At 41.2% G+C, this 16,369-nt stretch overlaps 1 protein-coding gene across 1 annotated transcript; it reads right to left on the reverse strand.

Annotated features, from left to right (window-relative positions):
* Positions 1–81: 81 nt before the first annotated feature.
* LOC115199026 (transmembrane 7 superfamily member 3) lies at positions 82–12,340 on the reverse strand. The gene is made up of 12 exons (XM_029761531.1): positions 12,046–12,340; positions 10,147–10,301; positions 8,667–8,817; positions 8,029–8,149; positions 6,291–6,462; positions 5,976–6,153; positions 5,352–5,438; positions 4,832–4,912; positions 3,086–3,238; positions 2,843–2,940; positions 2,504–2,666; positions 82–2,391 (listed from the first exon to the last, which is right to left on the reverse strand). The coding sequence occupies exons 1-12, from the start codon at positions 12,209–12,211 to the stop codon at positions 2,138–2,140; spliced, it is 1,779 nt and encodes a 592-aa protein (XP_029617391.1). The 5' UTR covers positions 12,212–12,340; the 3' UTR covers positions 82–2,137.
* Positions 12,341–16,369: the final 4,029 nt, after the last annotated feature.

Below are 16,369 nucleotides of genomic sequence, written 5' to 3' on the forward strand. Positions count from 1 at the left end.
GGACCTAATGGTTGCAACATGATACATCACAACTTCACTGATGACAAACTTTGGGACAAGAGGAGCAGAGAAACGAACAAGTGATTTTTAGGACAAACAATTTATCACATTTCTCACACAACAAAACAAACACTATAGACAAACAGCCCATTTTAAAACAAGACATGGCACATGAAAAGGTAAGTAGCTAAGAGCTGTAGTGAAAAATACTGAAAGGCAACCTTGACCTTTAAGAAAGCTTCATGAGTAATCTTAGTGCATAGAAGCATTTCCTAGTGTGGAATTTCAACAGTATGGCTATAATTTTACAATGTCGGCCTCCTCACACCCCTGTGTGTTTTGGTTTGGAAACTCTGAGAAAAGTAGAAATGGCCATTTCTACCTGCATTTCAGTCTTTCCCATCCTTGACATTGTAATCCTGTCAGGTGATTCTGCTAATCATGAAAGATCAATAAATTCCCTATCAAATTTTAATTCAACATCCTGTCGTGTGCAAATGGCGAGGATTTACAAAATCACTGGTGGGATATTACACTGCATCTGAGGATACCTTGTTGTTTTGCACAAGAGGTAAAATAACCTCTTAAATGATCCACTTAAGTTTCAATATTACTGAACATTTGGAGGAAAAACTGACATCGGTCATGGAATGCATTAATAAACCATGTCATGTGACTGCAGGCAAACTCCTGTACACATCATTAATGCCTCAATAAGCCAGATTTTCATACCAAATCACATACTGGGTGGGTAATGAGAGAGAAAGAACCTAAAGAAAAAGTCCCACAAAACACATATTGGACTACCTTAAAATCAGTGTTTCCCCTAGGTTCATTTAGCATCTGTGGCCCACAAGACGCGCTTTTAAAGGGATAGTCGTTGGCTCAATGATTGGAGGTCTATGGGAACAGCTGGCAGGACATTGTGCTTACAATACTAGCAATGCACCCACCCAGCTACCCTTGCACCACTGCTAAAGAAAAAGTCATAGGGGAAACACTGAAAATGCTTTACCAAACGAAAGCTGGCAATAGAGAACATAAACAGCAGGCCCGCTTTAAGGAAGCGTTAGGCCAGCTGACAGAGCAATAGAGGCTGTGGCACTTGTCGTTTGCTCTTCCTGCAACTGCTCAACACTTCAGGAAATCCTGAAGGGCTTGTCAATATCACCATTTCCTATAATATCAGTGCTCAGGATCCACGTACACATGCCACTTGTGGTTTATGATTTTAGAGTGCTATCAAACATGTCCATGAAATCAAGAGAGGATACATTTTAGGCTGCAAGTTCCCACCCATACCACTAAGTGTTCGATTCAACAACTACGTTTCGCAAAAAGGGTCCCCAAAACACATGCATATTTCAATATAAACAAAACTCATATTTCTTAAAAATGTAATTGTTCATATTTGTAAAAAGAAAAAAAAATAGTGGCCTCTAAATACACAGTTTTACAAAACATGGTGTAAAAGTGACAGTTTGCCAACGAAAATGTTGACAAAACATTAAAAACAATTTACAGCCATTGGAGCCAAAATGGGCATACCCAGAACTGGTATTAAGATAAACAAAGTATACTTACTTTTACACTAAAATGAATACCTACCTACCTACCAAATGTTGCTGTCAAAGCCATCTCAAAAAGACTGTCTGCATGATGTGTCTGCATCTTACTGTTCCAAATGTTTTCTTGTGCTTTTCAGTGGTATTAAAACACATAAGTTGCCCATACCGGTATGCTGTAACCCTAGTTGTTTAAAAGGCACTGTAATGTACTAGGGGAGATAGTGCCCAACTATTTTGGCACAATATTAAGTGGCAGCGGTAACAACTTCCTCAGTACCGTCTAAGAACATGCAGCCAAATACCATAAGACTGAGGAATTGAAACAAATCATGCTCGAAAATAATGCTTTGAAAATTCTCTGTGTGCACTTTGTGGCAAAGTTCTTCCCCAGGCATATAAACACTACCTTAATGGACTGTTACCATCATCAAAGGAATGAAAACATCCATAATCTGGAATAGAAAGACTCCAAACGCAATGGTGCTTCCCCTGTAGATAGAGAGCCCATGCCCCATAGCAACCTCCTAGTGGGGTGAATCAGTCTACCTTGCTGGGTAAAATGGGTGGGTTTAAAGGAGGAGGGGTGTGCACTCGCCAGCCGACTCTCTCCTGCCAGTCAGCTGTCGGGCACGGGCGAGGAGACGGGAAGGGAGTGAGGACGTGTGGTGACTTGGGTCCAAAACGTTGGTCTTCCGGCGCTCCCGCTCTTGCAGCCACATGAGGTAAGGGCTGGGGGGGAAGAAGGGCCGCGTGCGTTCCCGGTAGAGCTGTAGCACGATACCAGACACACCCAGAACCACCCACACTGTGATCATGATGAAATCTGGAAGACCAAGAGGACAAAAAGATGTTAGGTTGAAAGGTCAAAATCAGGTACACAACATATGGCCTGCCTGCAGGTTAAATAAAAAACTATCTGAAGTGATTTTACTCACCAATGTCCTGGAAAGGCACATCAGTAAAGGCCTTGCTGAAGTTGTCGTTGAGGAAGCGTTTGAGAATGTTAAGGGTGATGTAGGAGAGGCTGGTATATATGTAAGCATTCACAGCCAGCACCACAGCATAGGCTCCAGCTACACCACACGTAGTGATGTTACCCTGCAGACAGACAACACCCACACAGCAATTTTACCCAGAGAATCCATTTCCATTTTTGTCCTCCCAAATCTTTGAAAGTTCTAAGCCCTTCTTGAGTTTAAAGTGGGAGGGGACTATGGCGTTGAATTGGACAGCCACTGTAAAGAAAGTGCAGAAGGGTAGGGATCAGGGCCTACCTCTCTTGGCCAGCGGACAAAGAAGAGCGGTACCCCCACCACGATGCAGCTGAACGTCACCCAGAACACCACATTTGAACGGAACACCTGTATGTCACCTGAGGAAGTGATGAGAATTTTTTTACAACTTTGTTACAATACTTTCTGTGTCATACAACATTAATCTGATTGAGCATTATCCTGCTTGAACTAGTCAATCAAATAAATAATCATCTGACGTAGGTGTTTTTTTGGTTCTTTTACCGACAGGCGTGGAGAAGACAATGGAGGAGATGAGGAACCCCAGCATGAGACCGACGACGACGACACAGGACATAACTGAGCCAAAGCGCCACCAGCTCATCACCAGGATAACTCCCCCCACTACGCCAATCACTGCTGTCAGGGTCAGGCGGACTGCAGGGAGGAAACACAGACACTGCTGTCAGGGTCAGGCGGACTGCAGGGAGGAAACACAGACACTGCTGTCAGGGTCAGACGGACTGCAGGGAGGAAACACAGACACTGCTGTCAGGGTCAGACGGACTGCAGGGAGGAAACACAGACACTGCTGTCAGGGTCAGGCGGACTGCAGGGAGGAAACACAGACACTGCTGTCAGGGTCAGACGGACTGCAGGGAGGAAACACAGACACTGCTGTCAGGGTCAGGCGGACTGCAGGGAGGAAACACAGACACTGCTGTCAGCGTCAGACGGAGAGGGAGTTGGAAAAATATCTTTATTTTTCATAGAGCTATAGAAGAATGAAAACCTGAGCTTCTGGCAGGAGGTCCATCTCAGACTGACCCCAAATAAATGAAAGCAAGTCCAGGAATTTCTCCAAGTCTAAACTCAACTGCTCTACAGATAGATTAACATTCTTTAATGATCTTTATACTAAACCATGTGCTCTTCAGCATGTTGGAACCCGTGCGCCAAATAAATTTCTGGAACGTGCTTTTACAGTGAGATGTTTGTTCTATGCAGAAATGTGTTGTTTCACACTGAACTGTGTGTTGTGCACTGGGGAAGTTTCCCATTGCATCCTGGATGAGTTCTGGCACCCATCCATCAGCTCCACCACTGACCAAATCACATTAGGGTTCGAGTGTGTCATTCTGAATTCATACGCTCACCGCCATCCTCTATGACTAACACATATACAAGCCAACACTGACATCACCTTGCATATGGGGAGCACAAAAACCCATGCAAGCCATTCTAGGTTTCTCCAAATCAACATACACAAACTGTAACATAAGCATAAAATGCATACGTGACATGTTTTGCTCGGCCTTTTAGATGGCATGTGGGGCGGCAGGTAGCCTAGTGGTTAGAGTGTTGGGCCAGTAACCAAAAGGTTGCTAGATCGAATCCCCAAGCTGACAAGGTATAAATCTGTCGTTCTACCCCTGAACAAGGCAGTTATCCCACTGTTCCTAGGCCGTCATTGTAAATAAGAATTTGTTCTTAACTGACTTTCCTAGTTAAACAAAGGTTAAATGAAAATGTTTTAATTAAATATCACATATCTTCATACTGTAACAACTGTACTGACTTAGCACTGGCTAATCTGATTGCATTTCCCAGTTAAGGAGACCAACAGGAGTTTCTTTCAACTGAGCTGACCTGATTGAATCCCAGAAAAACTCTATGCTTTCAGGGGGCACCGACTGGAGCTCCCAAATTAAATTAGGATCATTTTTGGGGAAAATCATATTGATATGGCATGACTATCTAGTTCGCATTTGTGAAAGACCTGTGATGATTAATGCAATTTGTCTGGCTGCAAAGCCAGTTTGTATGGCTAATTTAATTCCAAAATGCTGTATGCTTTGGAGACGCATTAAAATCTAGAGGGAGTACAGAGATAACTGAACAAGCATATGACCAAATAAATTGAAGCCAATGTTTACTATAGAAAAAAACACAACAGAATTAATATCCTTATCAACCTGGCTGACAAGGTCAGCAATCTTCTTATGTTCATTTGAAATCTCTTGAACTTACTGTCATAGTCCAGTTTTGTAGTTCTTGTGATCAGGACAAAAAAAAGAAATGCTGCAAAGCCAAAGCCCATACAGAATAGCTCTAAGAGGGAGGAAGATGGAGAGGGGAACAAGGGAGGAAAGTTTAATACGGGAGAGCAACACAGTAAACACACATTTTCTAGCATGACATCTACGACTGGTTTCACAGACCCAGATTAAACCTGGTACTGGACTAAAAACATGACCAGCGAAGAGTCTATTTATTATTTTTCTTTCACATTATTTTTGCCCATTATGTGGGAGCAACAGTTTACAAAAAGACCTTTAACCTCCAGCCCATTTTTTCATTAGCTGGCTGGCATGAACTTTAAACGAGAGTTGGCCTTTCACAAACCATAAATAACTGAGATACAGCTATTAGGGAGCGGCTATTTATTACTGGTGTTCTATAGGGAGGAAAAGCCCTGGACTTCTCAGACTTATCTTTCAGTGATGTAGTGGAACACTTGGTAAGTCAACACTTGTTTCCCCCTACTCACCACATTTGAAAAAGCGGTGCCCAAAGAAGCACACGAAGAGGCCAGCTAAACCAGCGATGGTGAAGAAGATCCTTGTGGATATCTTCCCTAGAGGAAAAGAAAGTACATCAGCCTTTAGTCATTCTGTCTTTCCCCATAGTTGGTCTAACTTGTTGTTGGTCAAACAAGAGACACTGTGTCGACTGTTTGTCTTTTTTCTCCTGCTCTGAAATTGCATATTGCTCCATTACAGTGTGTTACTGTTGATGAGAGTTGACATATGGGTTCATAAGTCAGTTGCTAATGAAAATAGAGGCTGAAATCAGCTGACAACATATTCCCAGGGGACTGGTGTTGATCTTCCCTGGTCTTAAATGCATGCTGTCCTTCAAGGTGCATTCCATAGGATTTCCACGGAAATAGCCCTCAAGGTCTCAGACAGAACGATTGCAGTACAGTAAACGTCTTCTGTGTAGAATGACACTATGCTCTCGTTCCACTCAACAACAAGTCTCATTGAATAAGGCCCCGGGAATTCAGACAGGAATACTCATATCTTTGGAAATGTCTCCATTATAGACATATATTGACTGACGTTTCCCTGCAAAAAGATCCTTTTGACCCAGTGCTGGTCGTCCCACTTACCCAGAGTGTCGCAGCCATCCAGGGTGGAGGAGAAGCTGCAGGCATAGGTGTGGACAGGGATATACGAGGAAGAGGTGTTAAGCACTGGGTCTCTGACTATGACAGAGTAGATGACACCCTGGCCCGGGATGGAGCTAAACACTACCTCTGTCTTGTCATTGGATGATAGTGTCATGATCTACAGGGAGAAAAAAAAGGCGAAAAGCTCAGCATACCATTACACCACAACCAGCAAGTTTACAGTGTACAATCCCAATCTGTATTTTTATACATGTCCATTTTGCACTACATTCACACTGTTATCTATCAACTAACCCTTTTCCCATGCTCTCTCATGGTCTGCACATTGGCCACACTCTGGATGCTGGTGATGAGGCTCTGCTCTGATAGGTCGCTCTCAGGCAGGAAGTACTGGTAGATATCATACCTCAGGCGCCATCGAGTGTTTTCACCTACTTCAGTGTCACAGGCGGGCGGATTGAAGCCCCTGAGGAGGTGCCAACAGAGGTCAGTTCACAATGGATTCTGAAAGTTTGCTTTCAAGTACGAATGCCTATTTTGGGAAACAGCACCACTGTTCGCCCCCCAGTGACTTTGTTATTGTTTTGTTGATGAAAACAGAGCAGAGAAGAGTCCGGCAGCGAGGTAAAAAAAAAGTGCATTGCATATTTGGCTGTTCTATCGCGTGTACAGTGATGTCAGAGAGAAAAACAGTGGTTGTTGTAATATCCTAAACGGACATGGCACTTTCACCTATTAAGGATTCTAGCTTTAAACAAAAATGTGGTCGATTTTTTTATAAAAAAATTCAACATATTTTTCACAATGAAATAAGATAGCTCAGAAGGGCCGTCACAAATAATAATAACACAGCAATATGAAACTGCAACAGAAAGGGCCGTAGTGGGTTTCTTTTTTAAAGTACAATTTAGAGACTACGCAAAATAAGTGTCCCCATCACTTTTGTCTCATTCAAAATCTTTCAAAATCTTTGTGACTCTTTTTTTGTTTCGCCACAGACCTCCCCAGACCTCTTTGGTAGTTTGCTTTTTGAATCACTGCTTTTCAAAATCTCAGTTTCTTTTGGTTCCAGGTAAATTTAGATACAGTTCAGTCTACAGACCATAGGCCAATGTTACATTTTAGCTGCTTGATGCACAACAGGAAGATTGTGTGTGTGTGTGTGTTTTCCGCTCTGCAGTCTGCTTGGCCCTGACAGAATTTTGTGTGTGTTTCCACTCTGCGGTCTGTGTAATGCAAGTGAGTAGGTACTGTATGTGGAAATACTAAAAGCCAGCACTTCCCATATCCTGGTCACCAGATCTGTTTGGGCTGTCTTGCCAACTCCTATGATCATTATCACACCATAGCCTGATTAACAGCAACAAAGTATTTTCTTTATTTACATAAGAAAAAACCAATGATTTCCCTCTCCCAAAATGCAGAAGAGGTTGGCTTCCAATCACTGTACCTCGCCACTTGTGGGTAAATCTATTTTCTCTACTAAAGCACTTTCCTAGCCAGAGCCCTGGCATTAAGACATTTCTTACTTTGCTTCCACCACAACTTAAGCCACACAAATGTAGGAAAACACATAATCCACTCAGAAGAATGCATTTTCTTTCAGTCACAGGACTATTTATTTGGCTAATTGTTGGCTTTTTACCAGGGTTAACTTTAAAATGTATAAATGTAACAGTTTAGCTTCCGTCCCTCTCCTCGCCCCTACCAGGGACCCCTACCAGGGACCACACAACCAGGGACCCTCTGCACACATCAACAACAGCCACCCTCGAAGCATCATTACCCATCGTGCCACAAGAGCCGCGGCCCTTACAGTGCAAGGGGAACAACTACTTCAAGCTCTCAGAGCGAGTGACGTCACCAATTGGAACGCTATTAGCACGCACCACCGCTAACTAGCTAGCCATTTCACATTGGTTACATAAACAAAAACATATGCAGAGTGTGCCCTGCCTCACATTTGTTTGCAGTGAGACAGAAGTGATTAAATCCAAGATGCTCGTACATAAACCCTCTAGCGTGTTGTTACCTTGAATATCCAATATTTGCAGGTGCAAAGCGGATAGTAGTCTCAAAAATGTTGTAGTGGAGGTAGACATTTGGGTCAATGTCCAGGTCAAACTCCAGATTACAAGCTCCAGGGACTGGGTCTGCAGAGAGAGAGAAAACACATCATTAAAACCAGCCAATCAAGTCACAGTTTTTTCTTGAAGTCCATTGACAGTGCAGTAGTAGCAGTAGCAGACTGTTGAGAGTTTGTACCATTGGTCTATGCAGATGGCCTACTGGTGACTATGGAGAAGTTGTAGAGTGCAGATTACTCTACACAGATACAATCAGTTAGGTGGAAGACAAAACAGCTTTGAAATTTGTCCTCAGTTGACTATTTGTTTTGTTCAATAATCTAACTGACATACTTTGTTTTGGGGTTTGTTTGAAACGGGCTCCACATCTACTAGAACCTCTTGCTATTGTTTTGACATGGTATATGGAGTGGTTAAAACAATGGTGGATTGAGGGTGAGAAGTGAGAGGTAAAATATCCTGGAATGCTAACAGTGATGTAAGGCAGCATACTGCAGCCCCTTGACAGATAGTGGGAGGCCACCTAAAACTTAGAGGAATTGGTGGATTATTTTGGGAAGTGGAGATGGAAGGGCATACATACCAGAGCTGGTGTAGGGGAGGATGACCCCAGTGCCGGCCACAGAGTTGCCATCAGGGGCCAGCAGGAACCAGGAGAACTTGGTCTGACCGGGGATCAGGGGTGAGAGAAGGCCTGAGTCCACCGCTGTTAGAGAGAGGCCCAGCCCTGGCATCTGCCCAAAGTAGTCAACCAGACAATCACTCAAATAGTCAGTCAACAACACAGCCCTAATCCATCCAACTCAGTCGCTAAACCAAAGCCTGAAATCCCATGAAGACCTGTGTTCTAAAGCTCTAAGTCAATCTTTAGTTGATTTCAATGCACTGATTTGCCTGAAAGTTTCAGTTGCTCTCAATTTTTTATGTATCCTGGCAAATAATGTCTCCATTGTGAGTAACTAACGTAGTAGTTACCATACTACCACCATGTTATTACTGCTTTATTCAGTGCTGTAATGTAAAGTACTACTGAAATGTGCACAGACGCCCGGCTGACACCTAGCTGTAGGCTATACCTGCCAGATGGTTTTGACAGACAGTGGAGAAAAAAACGACTTGTAGTGATATTCACTTCCAGACGACACTCATTAACTGTCTATGCTGTGTTTGGTACATTTGCCCCTTAACAGTTGGGGACAGTTTTCTTTGTTGACTTCACTACAGTCAGAGCATGTTTACTGCTTTAGCCTATTCCCACCATGAGTTACGACTACTTTGAGTTACGACTACTTTGAGTTACGACTACTTTGAGTTACGACTACTTTGAGTTACGACTACTTTGAGTTACTTGTGTTACGACTACTTTGAGTTACGACTACTTTGAGTTACGACTACTTTGAGTTACTTGTGTTACGACTACTTTGAGTTACGACTACTTTGAGTTACGACTACTTTGAGTTACTTGTGTTACGACTACTTTGAGTTTCGACTACTTTGAGTTACGACTACTTTGAGTTACGACTACTTTGAGTTAGTTGTGTTACGACTACTTTGAGTTACGACTACTTTGAGTTAGTTCAAAGCGTTTTCAGTAGAAAGAGGGAAAGGCGTTCACAAAGGTTTCCGTCAGCACCAAAGAGCTTGTGACCAGCCTAACACATGACCACAGCTCTACTCAGAGTGCCTGCAAATCTCACAAGACTCCGCCGCAAGTGGGTCACTAGAAATGGTGTGTGTGTGATAGGGTGATAGGCGATTGTTTCTTCACCAAACCCTTAGGATCTCTGGGACCAAGGCCAGGATTGGTCAACCTATCTTACCCTTGCCTCATGCCCCGTCTTCCTCCCATGATGAGCAACCAGTCTGGTTCCACATCATCTGACTTCCCTCCACAAGTCAGTGGACCGACCAGTGCCGATCGTGTGTGTGTGTGTGTGTGTGTTCGTACGTGTTTGATAGGATAATAGGTCATATTGAATGAATGAACATTGACCTGAATTAGACTATTACATAAATCTATTTTACCTTGAGCATGTGTGTTTGTGCGTGAGCCAGTGTCTTACCCTGGTGTAGGACAGCGTAGCATTGCTGTGCTGTGTGTGGAACTGGAGGGTGATGAAGGCCACTTCAGGGGGGATTCTGGAGACCACTGCCTGCACTGTCTCGTTCTCATTCACATTCACGTTCTGAAAGGTGTTGAACAGGAAAACCACCCGATCTGAGAGAGGAAATATATGTTACAACATTATCCTCCCAGGCTATCCACAACCTGTTACTAGGTTCATTTATATACGGTGGTTCCTAAATTATTGACACCGTTAAAGATGAGCCAAAATGACTGTATAAAATCAAAAATTCAAATACTGAGCTACAGTATATTCTATAATCAACAAATTTGGAAATGATATTGTTTTAAACTAATACAATTGCTCAGAGAAAGAGATTCTGTTTAACTACTTTTTTTCTCAAAAAGGTAGTGGTAAAAAATATTGACACCTCTGTTTTCATTACCACTCAATACCTCACCTTGCAAGGATAACAGCACTGAGCATTTTTCTAAAATGTTTTATGAGTTGGCCACCTGTAAGTGTGAATGTCTTTCCAGTTCTGCTGTTCTGATTTCTGTTGACGGCCCACTGATTAATCTCGCACAGGGTGCTGTGACTATGTGGTTACGCCTGTGGTTTTGACAACATCATCCAGGATGTGAGCCTATCGTAAGTACATCTGAGAATGACACCTTTAATCCACAACATATACCCAAAACAAGGCAGGCCAGATCCTCATACAACACAACTATTGTAACTATTGTGACACCAAATAGACTACTGGTTGTGTATTACACATGCTTTTTCACTTTCTACTCTCTTGCTCCCCATACTTTGTACAGCCTTGTGTCTACTTTTCTGGTCTCTCTGTCTGTCCATACCTCCTGAATTGTCACCTGTCTTTCTCACCGGTCTCTTTTCTCTCTCTCTCCGTTGAATCTTCCAACACGTACATGATGGTTTGTCAGGGTACAAGGGTAATTTGCGCATGGGTATACTGTATTCTCATCGTGGCCGGTTTAAAGGTTAGACTGAAAAAGAAGCATGACTGCCATGATGGGTTCTTTTCTATTCGTTTAACAAAAAAACGTAAGCAGCCAATTCCTAATGCCTGCTGCTTTCTCAAGCATTAAATATGTCAATGGCATCCAACCTGTTCACTAGCGACCATTTCAATTATATATAGTAGTAAAGGAATCAGATTCCATGAGAGAAATATCTATTTTTTAATGATGTGCATCCTGGCATGGCAAGAGTGGGTGTATACAATCAGCATTTTATCCTATGTTTAGTGTAGCATTTACATAGCCTATACAAACTGGGTATAAAATTGAGTGAAATATAAAACATATATTTTTTTACTATGAACAATAATAGCCTTTTTTGAAATCCCAGAATAATTCCACACAACTATTTTACTGTTGAAGACATTGAATAGTGTTTTGCTTCCACTTTTCCAGCAACTAGTACAACTGTCTTCACTTCATCATAACCCAAACAATAAGGATGTTTAACTCCATTGTTAATTTTTGTTGATATTTGAGTCTTTGTAAACAAACAATGCCATTTCAAAATACAACTAGTTAACGTTAGTCCATATCATGGACTATCAGCCCGTGCATCCACAGTTCCATCTATGAATTTGAGTGGTTCATATTTCTCCAGCCTCAATGTGAAGACTAACTACAACAATAGGTAACATCTCCCAACATAGGAATGGTTAACAATTCATTAAGTTAGTGGAGTAGATATCTCTGATTCAAAGAAGGAGTATATATCTTCTTCTTATAAAACAATAAGACGCTAGCTAGAGTATGATTGGATTTCAGCCAGCAACCTTGATGATGTAATCTGAAAGTTATACAAATTAATCTATTGCCAATTGTATTTTAAAAGATTAAACGCACTACTTACTTTCCACTTGTGCTACAACTCCATCACAGACCAAGACATATAAAAATATGTACATTAGCCAGGAGGACGGCATTTTCTTCAGGCCCACGTTCCTACTTCCTAGTCTACTACATTCACTTGCAACACAGTTGCTGAGATATTCAAAGGCTACAGGCCAGCGCAACATAGTGTGGCTACAAATTCGTTTTCATTGCTGTTGTTGCTTCCGCGGAACAACTCCAACCATGTCCGGTCGCTCAAACGTACTACGAATGTCAACTGTTGCAAGCCACTTCCTTTCTCCAGGAGACGTCAAAACAAACTGGGCAGGTCCCAGTCCCTAGTCCTAGTGTGCGTTCCAGAGCGCATAGATTGTAACCTCGTGCTAGGTCTACATTTGCCCAATCACTGAACAAAACAGCAACTGGGTGATTATGAAACCAGTTTTAAACATATCTGTAGCAAATTGAGTTACAAAACCATGATGTATCTGCAAAAATCAACTATCATTCTAAGGACTAAGATGTATCGTTTTTGGCAAAGTGTTTATTTTAAATCCATTTTTAATTTTCTACAGAATTTTGTACATTTTCATACCAAACTCTCATTACCGAAATGCATCCAGACTAAATTCTCGGGTCCAAAATTGTAAACAATTTTACTTTAGAAAAATCTAACTTATTTGAATAAAACACAAAATATGTTGCTGTAGTTTGTCCATAAATCATAAAATGTAATACACGTTGACATTTACATTAAACTGTCATATTTAGTTTTATTAACCAATGACGCATCGTCTAGAGTTGTAGCGGTTAAGTTGATTTATTCATTTAAATGCCTTCAGAATGAGGTTCTTATTCTCAATCACCCACTTTACCTCACTTTACCTCACTTGACCTTCTCATTGCCACAACGGCTAAAACACTTCAACTGGGAAAAAAAGTCTGATATAATTGTATAGTTATTTTATAATTTAATTTATTTTAAGTGTTATGTTTAACTCAGGCTTTTTTATTTGGCGAGAAATGTGAACAAAATATTAGAATGGTATTGGTTTATTACTTTTTTGGACTGTTACGGTAATGAGAATTTTGTGAAAATTTTGATAAAATGCACAATATCTGATAAAAAAAAACATAATAATAATTATGAAACAGATACAGTGCCCTCAGAAAGTATTCACACACCTTGACTTTTTCCACATTTGGTTGTATTGCAGCCTGAATTAAAATGTATTAAATTTAGATTTTTTTTCGTCTCTGGCCTACACACAATACCCCATGTTTTCAAAGAGGAATGATATATATACATACACTACCGTTCAAAAGTTTGGGGTCACTTAGAAATGTCCTTGTTTTCCATAAAAACATATATGAAATGAGTTGCAAAATGAATAGGAAATATAGTCAAGAAGCTGACAAGGTTATAAATAATGATTTTTAATTGAAATAATAATTGTGTCCTTCAAACTTTGCTTTCGTCAAATAATCCCCAATTTGCAGCAATTACAGCCTTGCAGACATTTGCTATTCATTTGCTATTCTTGTTGTCAATTTGTTGAGGTAATCTGAAGAGATTTCACCCGATGCTTCCTGAAGAACCTCCCACAAATTGGATTGGCTTGATGGGCACTTCTTACGGTCAAGCTTCTCCCACAACAGTTCAATAGGGTTGAGATCCGGTGACTGTGCTGGCCACTCCATTATAGACAGAATACCAGCTGACTGCTTCTTCCCTAAATAGTTCTTGCATAGTTTGGAGCTGTGCTTTGGGTCATTGTCCTGTTGTAGGAGGAAATTGGCTCTAATTAAGCACCGTCCAATGGGCATGGCATGGCGTTGCAAAATGGAGTGATAGCCTTCCTTCTTCAAGAGCCCTTTTACCCTGTACAAATCTCCCACTTTACCACCACCATCTCCACCATGCTTGACAGATGGCATCAAGCACTCCTCCAGCATCTTTTCATTTTTTCTCTGTCTCAAGAAAGTTCTTCTTTGTCATTCGAACACCTCAAACTTTTTCCAATCTTCCTCTCTCCAGTGTCTGTGTTCTTTTGCCCATCTTTTCTTTTTATTGGCCAATCTGAGATATGTCTCTTTCTTTGCAACTCTGCCTAGAAGGCCAGCATCCCAGAGTCGCTTCTTCACTGTTGACGTTGAGACTGGTGTTTTGCAGGTACTATTTAATGAAGCTGCCAGTTGAGGACTTGTGAGGCGTCTGTTTCTCAAACTAGACACTCTAATGTACTTCTCCTCTTGCTCAGTTGTGCACCGGGGCCTCCCACTCCTCTTTCTATTCTGGTTAGAGCCAGTTTGCGCTGTTCTGTGAAGGGAGTAGTACACAGCGTTGTACGAGATCTTCAGTTTCTTGGCAATATCTTGCATGGAATAGCCTTTATTTCTCAGAACAAGAATAGACTGATGAGTTTCAGAAGAAAGTTCTTTGATTCTGGACATTTTGAGCCTGTAATTGAACCCACAAATGCTGATGCTCCAGATACTCAACTAGTCTAAAGAAGGACAGTTTTATTGCTTCTTTAATCAGAACTACAGTTTTCAGCTGTGCTAACATAATTCCAAAAGGGTTTTCTAATGATCAATTAGCCTTTTAAAATGATAAACTTGGATTAGCTAACGCAACGTGCCATTGGAACACAGGAGTGATGGTTCCTGATAATGGGCCTGTCACGCCCTGACCATAGAGAGCCATTGTTTCTCTATGGTGAAGTAGGTCAGGGCGTGACTGGGGGGTATTCTAGTTTATTATTTCTATGTTGGTGATTTGTATGATTCCCAATTAGAGGCAGCTGGTAATCATTGCCTTTAATTGGGGATCATATTTAAGTAGCTGTTTTTCCCACCTGTGTTTGTGGGATGTTATTTTGTGTTTTTGTGTAGGTGCCTATTTGCACTTCACTGTCGTCACGGCTGTCTGAAGAATGGGACAAAGGCGCAGCGTGTATATCGTTCCACATTTTATTATAACTGTGAAACTATGCAAGACATACTAATGAACAAACCAACAAACCATGACGAATAGGTGCAACATACACTTACGCAACATAATCTCCCACAAACCCAGGTGGGAAAAACAACCACTTAAATATGAACCCCAATTAGAGACAACGATAACCACCTGCCTCTAATTGGAGATCATCCCCCCCCCCCCAACAAAACATAGAAATACAACAACTAGAACGGCATGTAACGGTTGTCGTCGGATAAAGTGGACCAAAACGCAGCAGGAATATGTGCACTCATCTTCTTTTATTTGGTGAAGAAGGAGAACCAAAATAAACACGTACACAAAGAAAACACCACGACTATTCACAGGCTGGTAAGGCACAAGGCTATACACAGAACAATCTCCCACAAAGTACTCAACAAACACATACCTATATATAGGACTCTCAATCAGAGGCAACTAGGAAACACCTGCCTCAAATTGAGAGTCCAACCCCAGTTAACAAAACATAGAAATACAAAAGACTAGACAGAACATAGAAATACACTAACATAGAACCGTGCCCAAAACCCCCCCGGAATACATAAATCAAATACCCTACTAAACAAACCACCACCCCGAACCACATAAACAAATACCCTCTGCCACGTCCTGACCAAACTACAATAACAAATAACCCCTATTACTGGTCAGGACGTGACACTGCACATAGAAATACATAAACTAGACAAAACCCCAACATAGAAAAAAGAAACTAGAACCAACATAGACATAAATAAACTAGACAAAACCCTCTGTCACGCCCTGACCTACTCTACCATAAAAAATTAAAAGCTTTCTATGGTCAGGACGGGACAGTTTCGTTTGATCATTTATTGTTTTTGTATTTTGCTGAAGTTTCACGTTATAATAAAGATGTGGAACGCTACTCACGCTGCGCCTTGGTCCAATCATTACGACGATTGTGACAGGGCCTCTGTACCCCTGTGTAGATATTCCATAAAAAATCTGCCGTTTCCAGCTATAATGGTCATTTACAACATTAACAATGTCTGCACTGTATTTCTGATCAATTTGATGTTATTTTAATGGACAAAAAAATTGCTTTTCTTTCAAAAACAAGAACATTTCTAAGTGACCCCAAACTTTTGAACGGTAGTATATATATATTTTTTAACAAATTAATTACAAATGAAAAGCTGAAATGTCTTGAGTAAATAAGTATTCAACCCACTTTTTATGGCAAGCCTAAATAAATTGAATAAAAATGTGCTTAACAAGTCACATAATAATTTGCATGGGCTCATTCTGTGCAATAATAGTGTTTAACATGATTTTTGAATGACTACGTCATCCCTGGACCCAACACATCCAATTATCT

This window comes from Salmo trutta, chromosome 8, assembly GCF_901001165.1.
Source record: "Salmo trutta chromosome 8, fSalTru1.1, whole genome shotgun sequence".
NCBI classification, from domain to species: Eukaryota; Metazoa; Chordata; class Actinopteri; order Salmoniformes; family Salmonidae; genus Salmo; species Salmo trutta.

Coding starts and splice junctions, on each gene's coding strand:
- LOC115199026 (XM_029761531.1), bottom strand. CDS start 12,211: ATGTTGCGCTGGCCTGTAGCCTTTGAATATCTCAGCAACTGTGTTGCA. Junction 6,463..8,028: donor GCAAATATTGGATATTCAAG/GTAACAACACGC, acceptor GCACCTCCTCAG/GGGCTTCAATCCGCCCGCCT. Junction 2,667..2,842: donor TTGTCCGCTGGCCAAGAGAG/GTAGGCCCTGAT, acceptor GTCTGTCTGCAG/GGTAACATCACTACGTGTGG.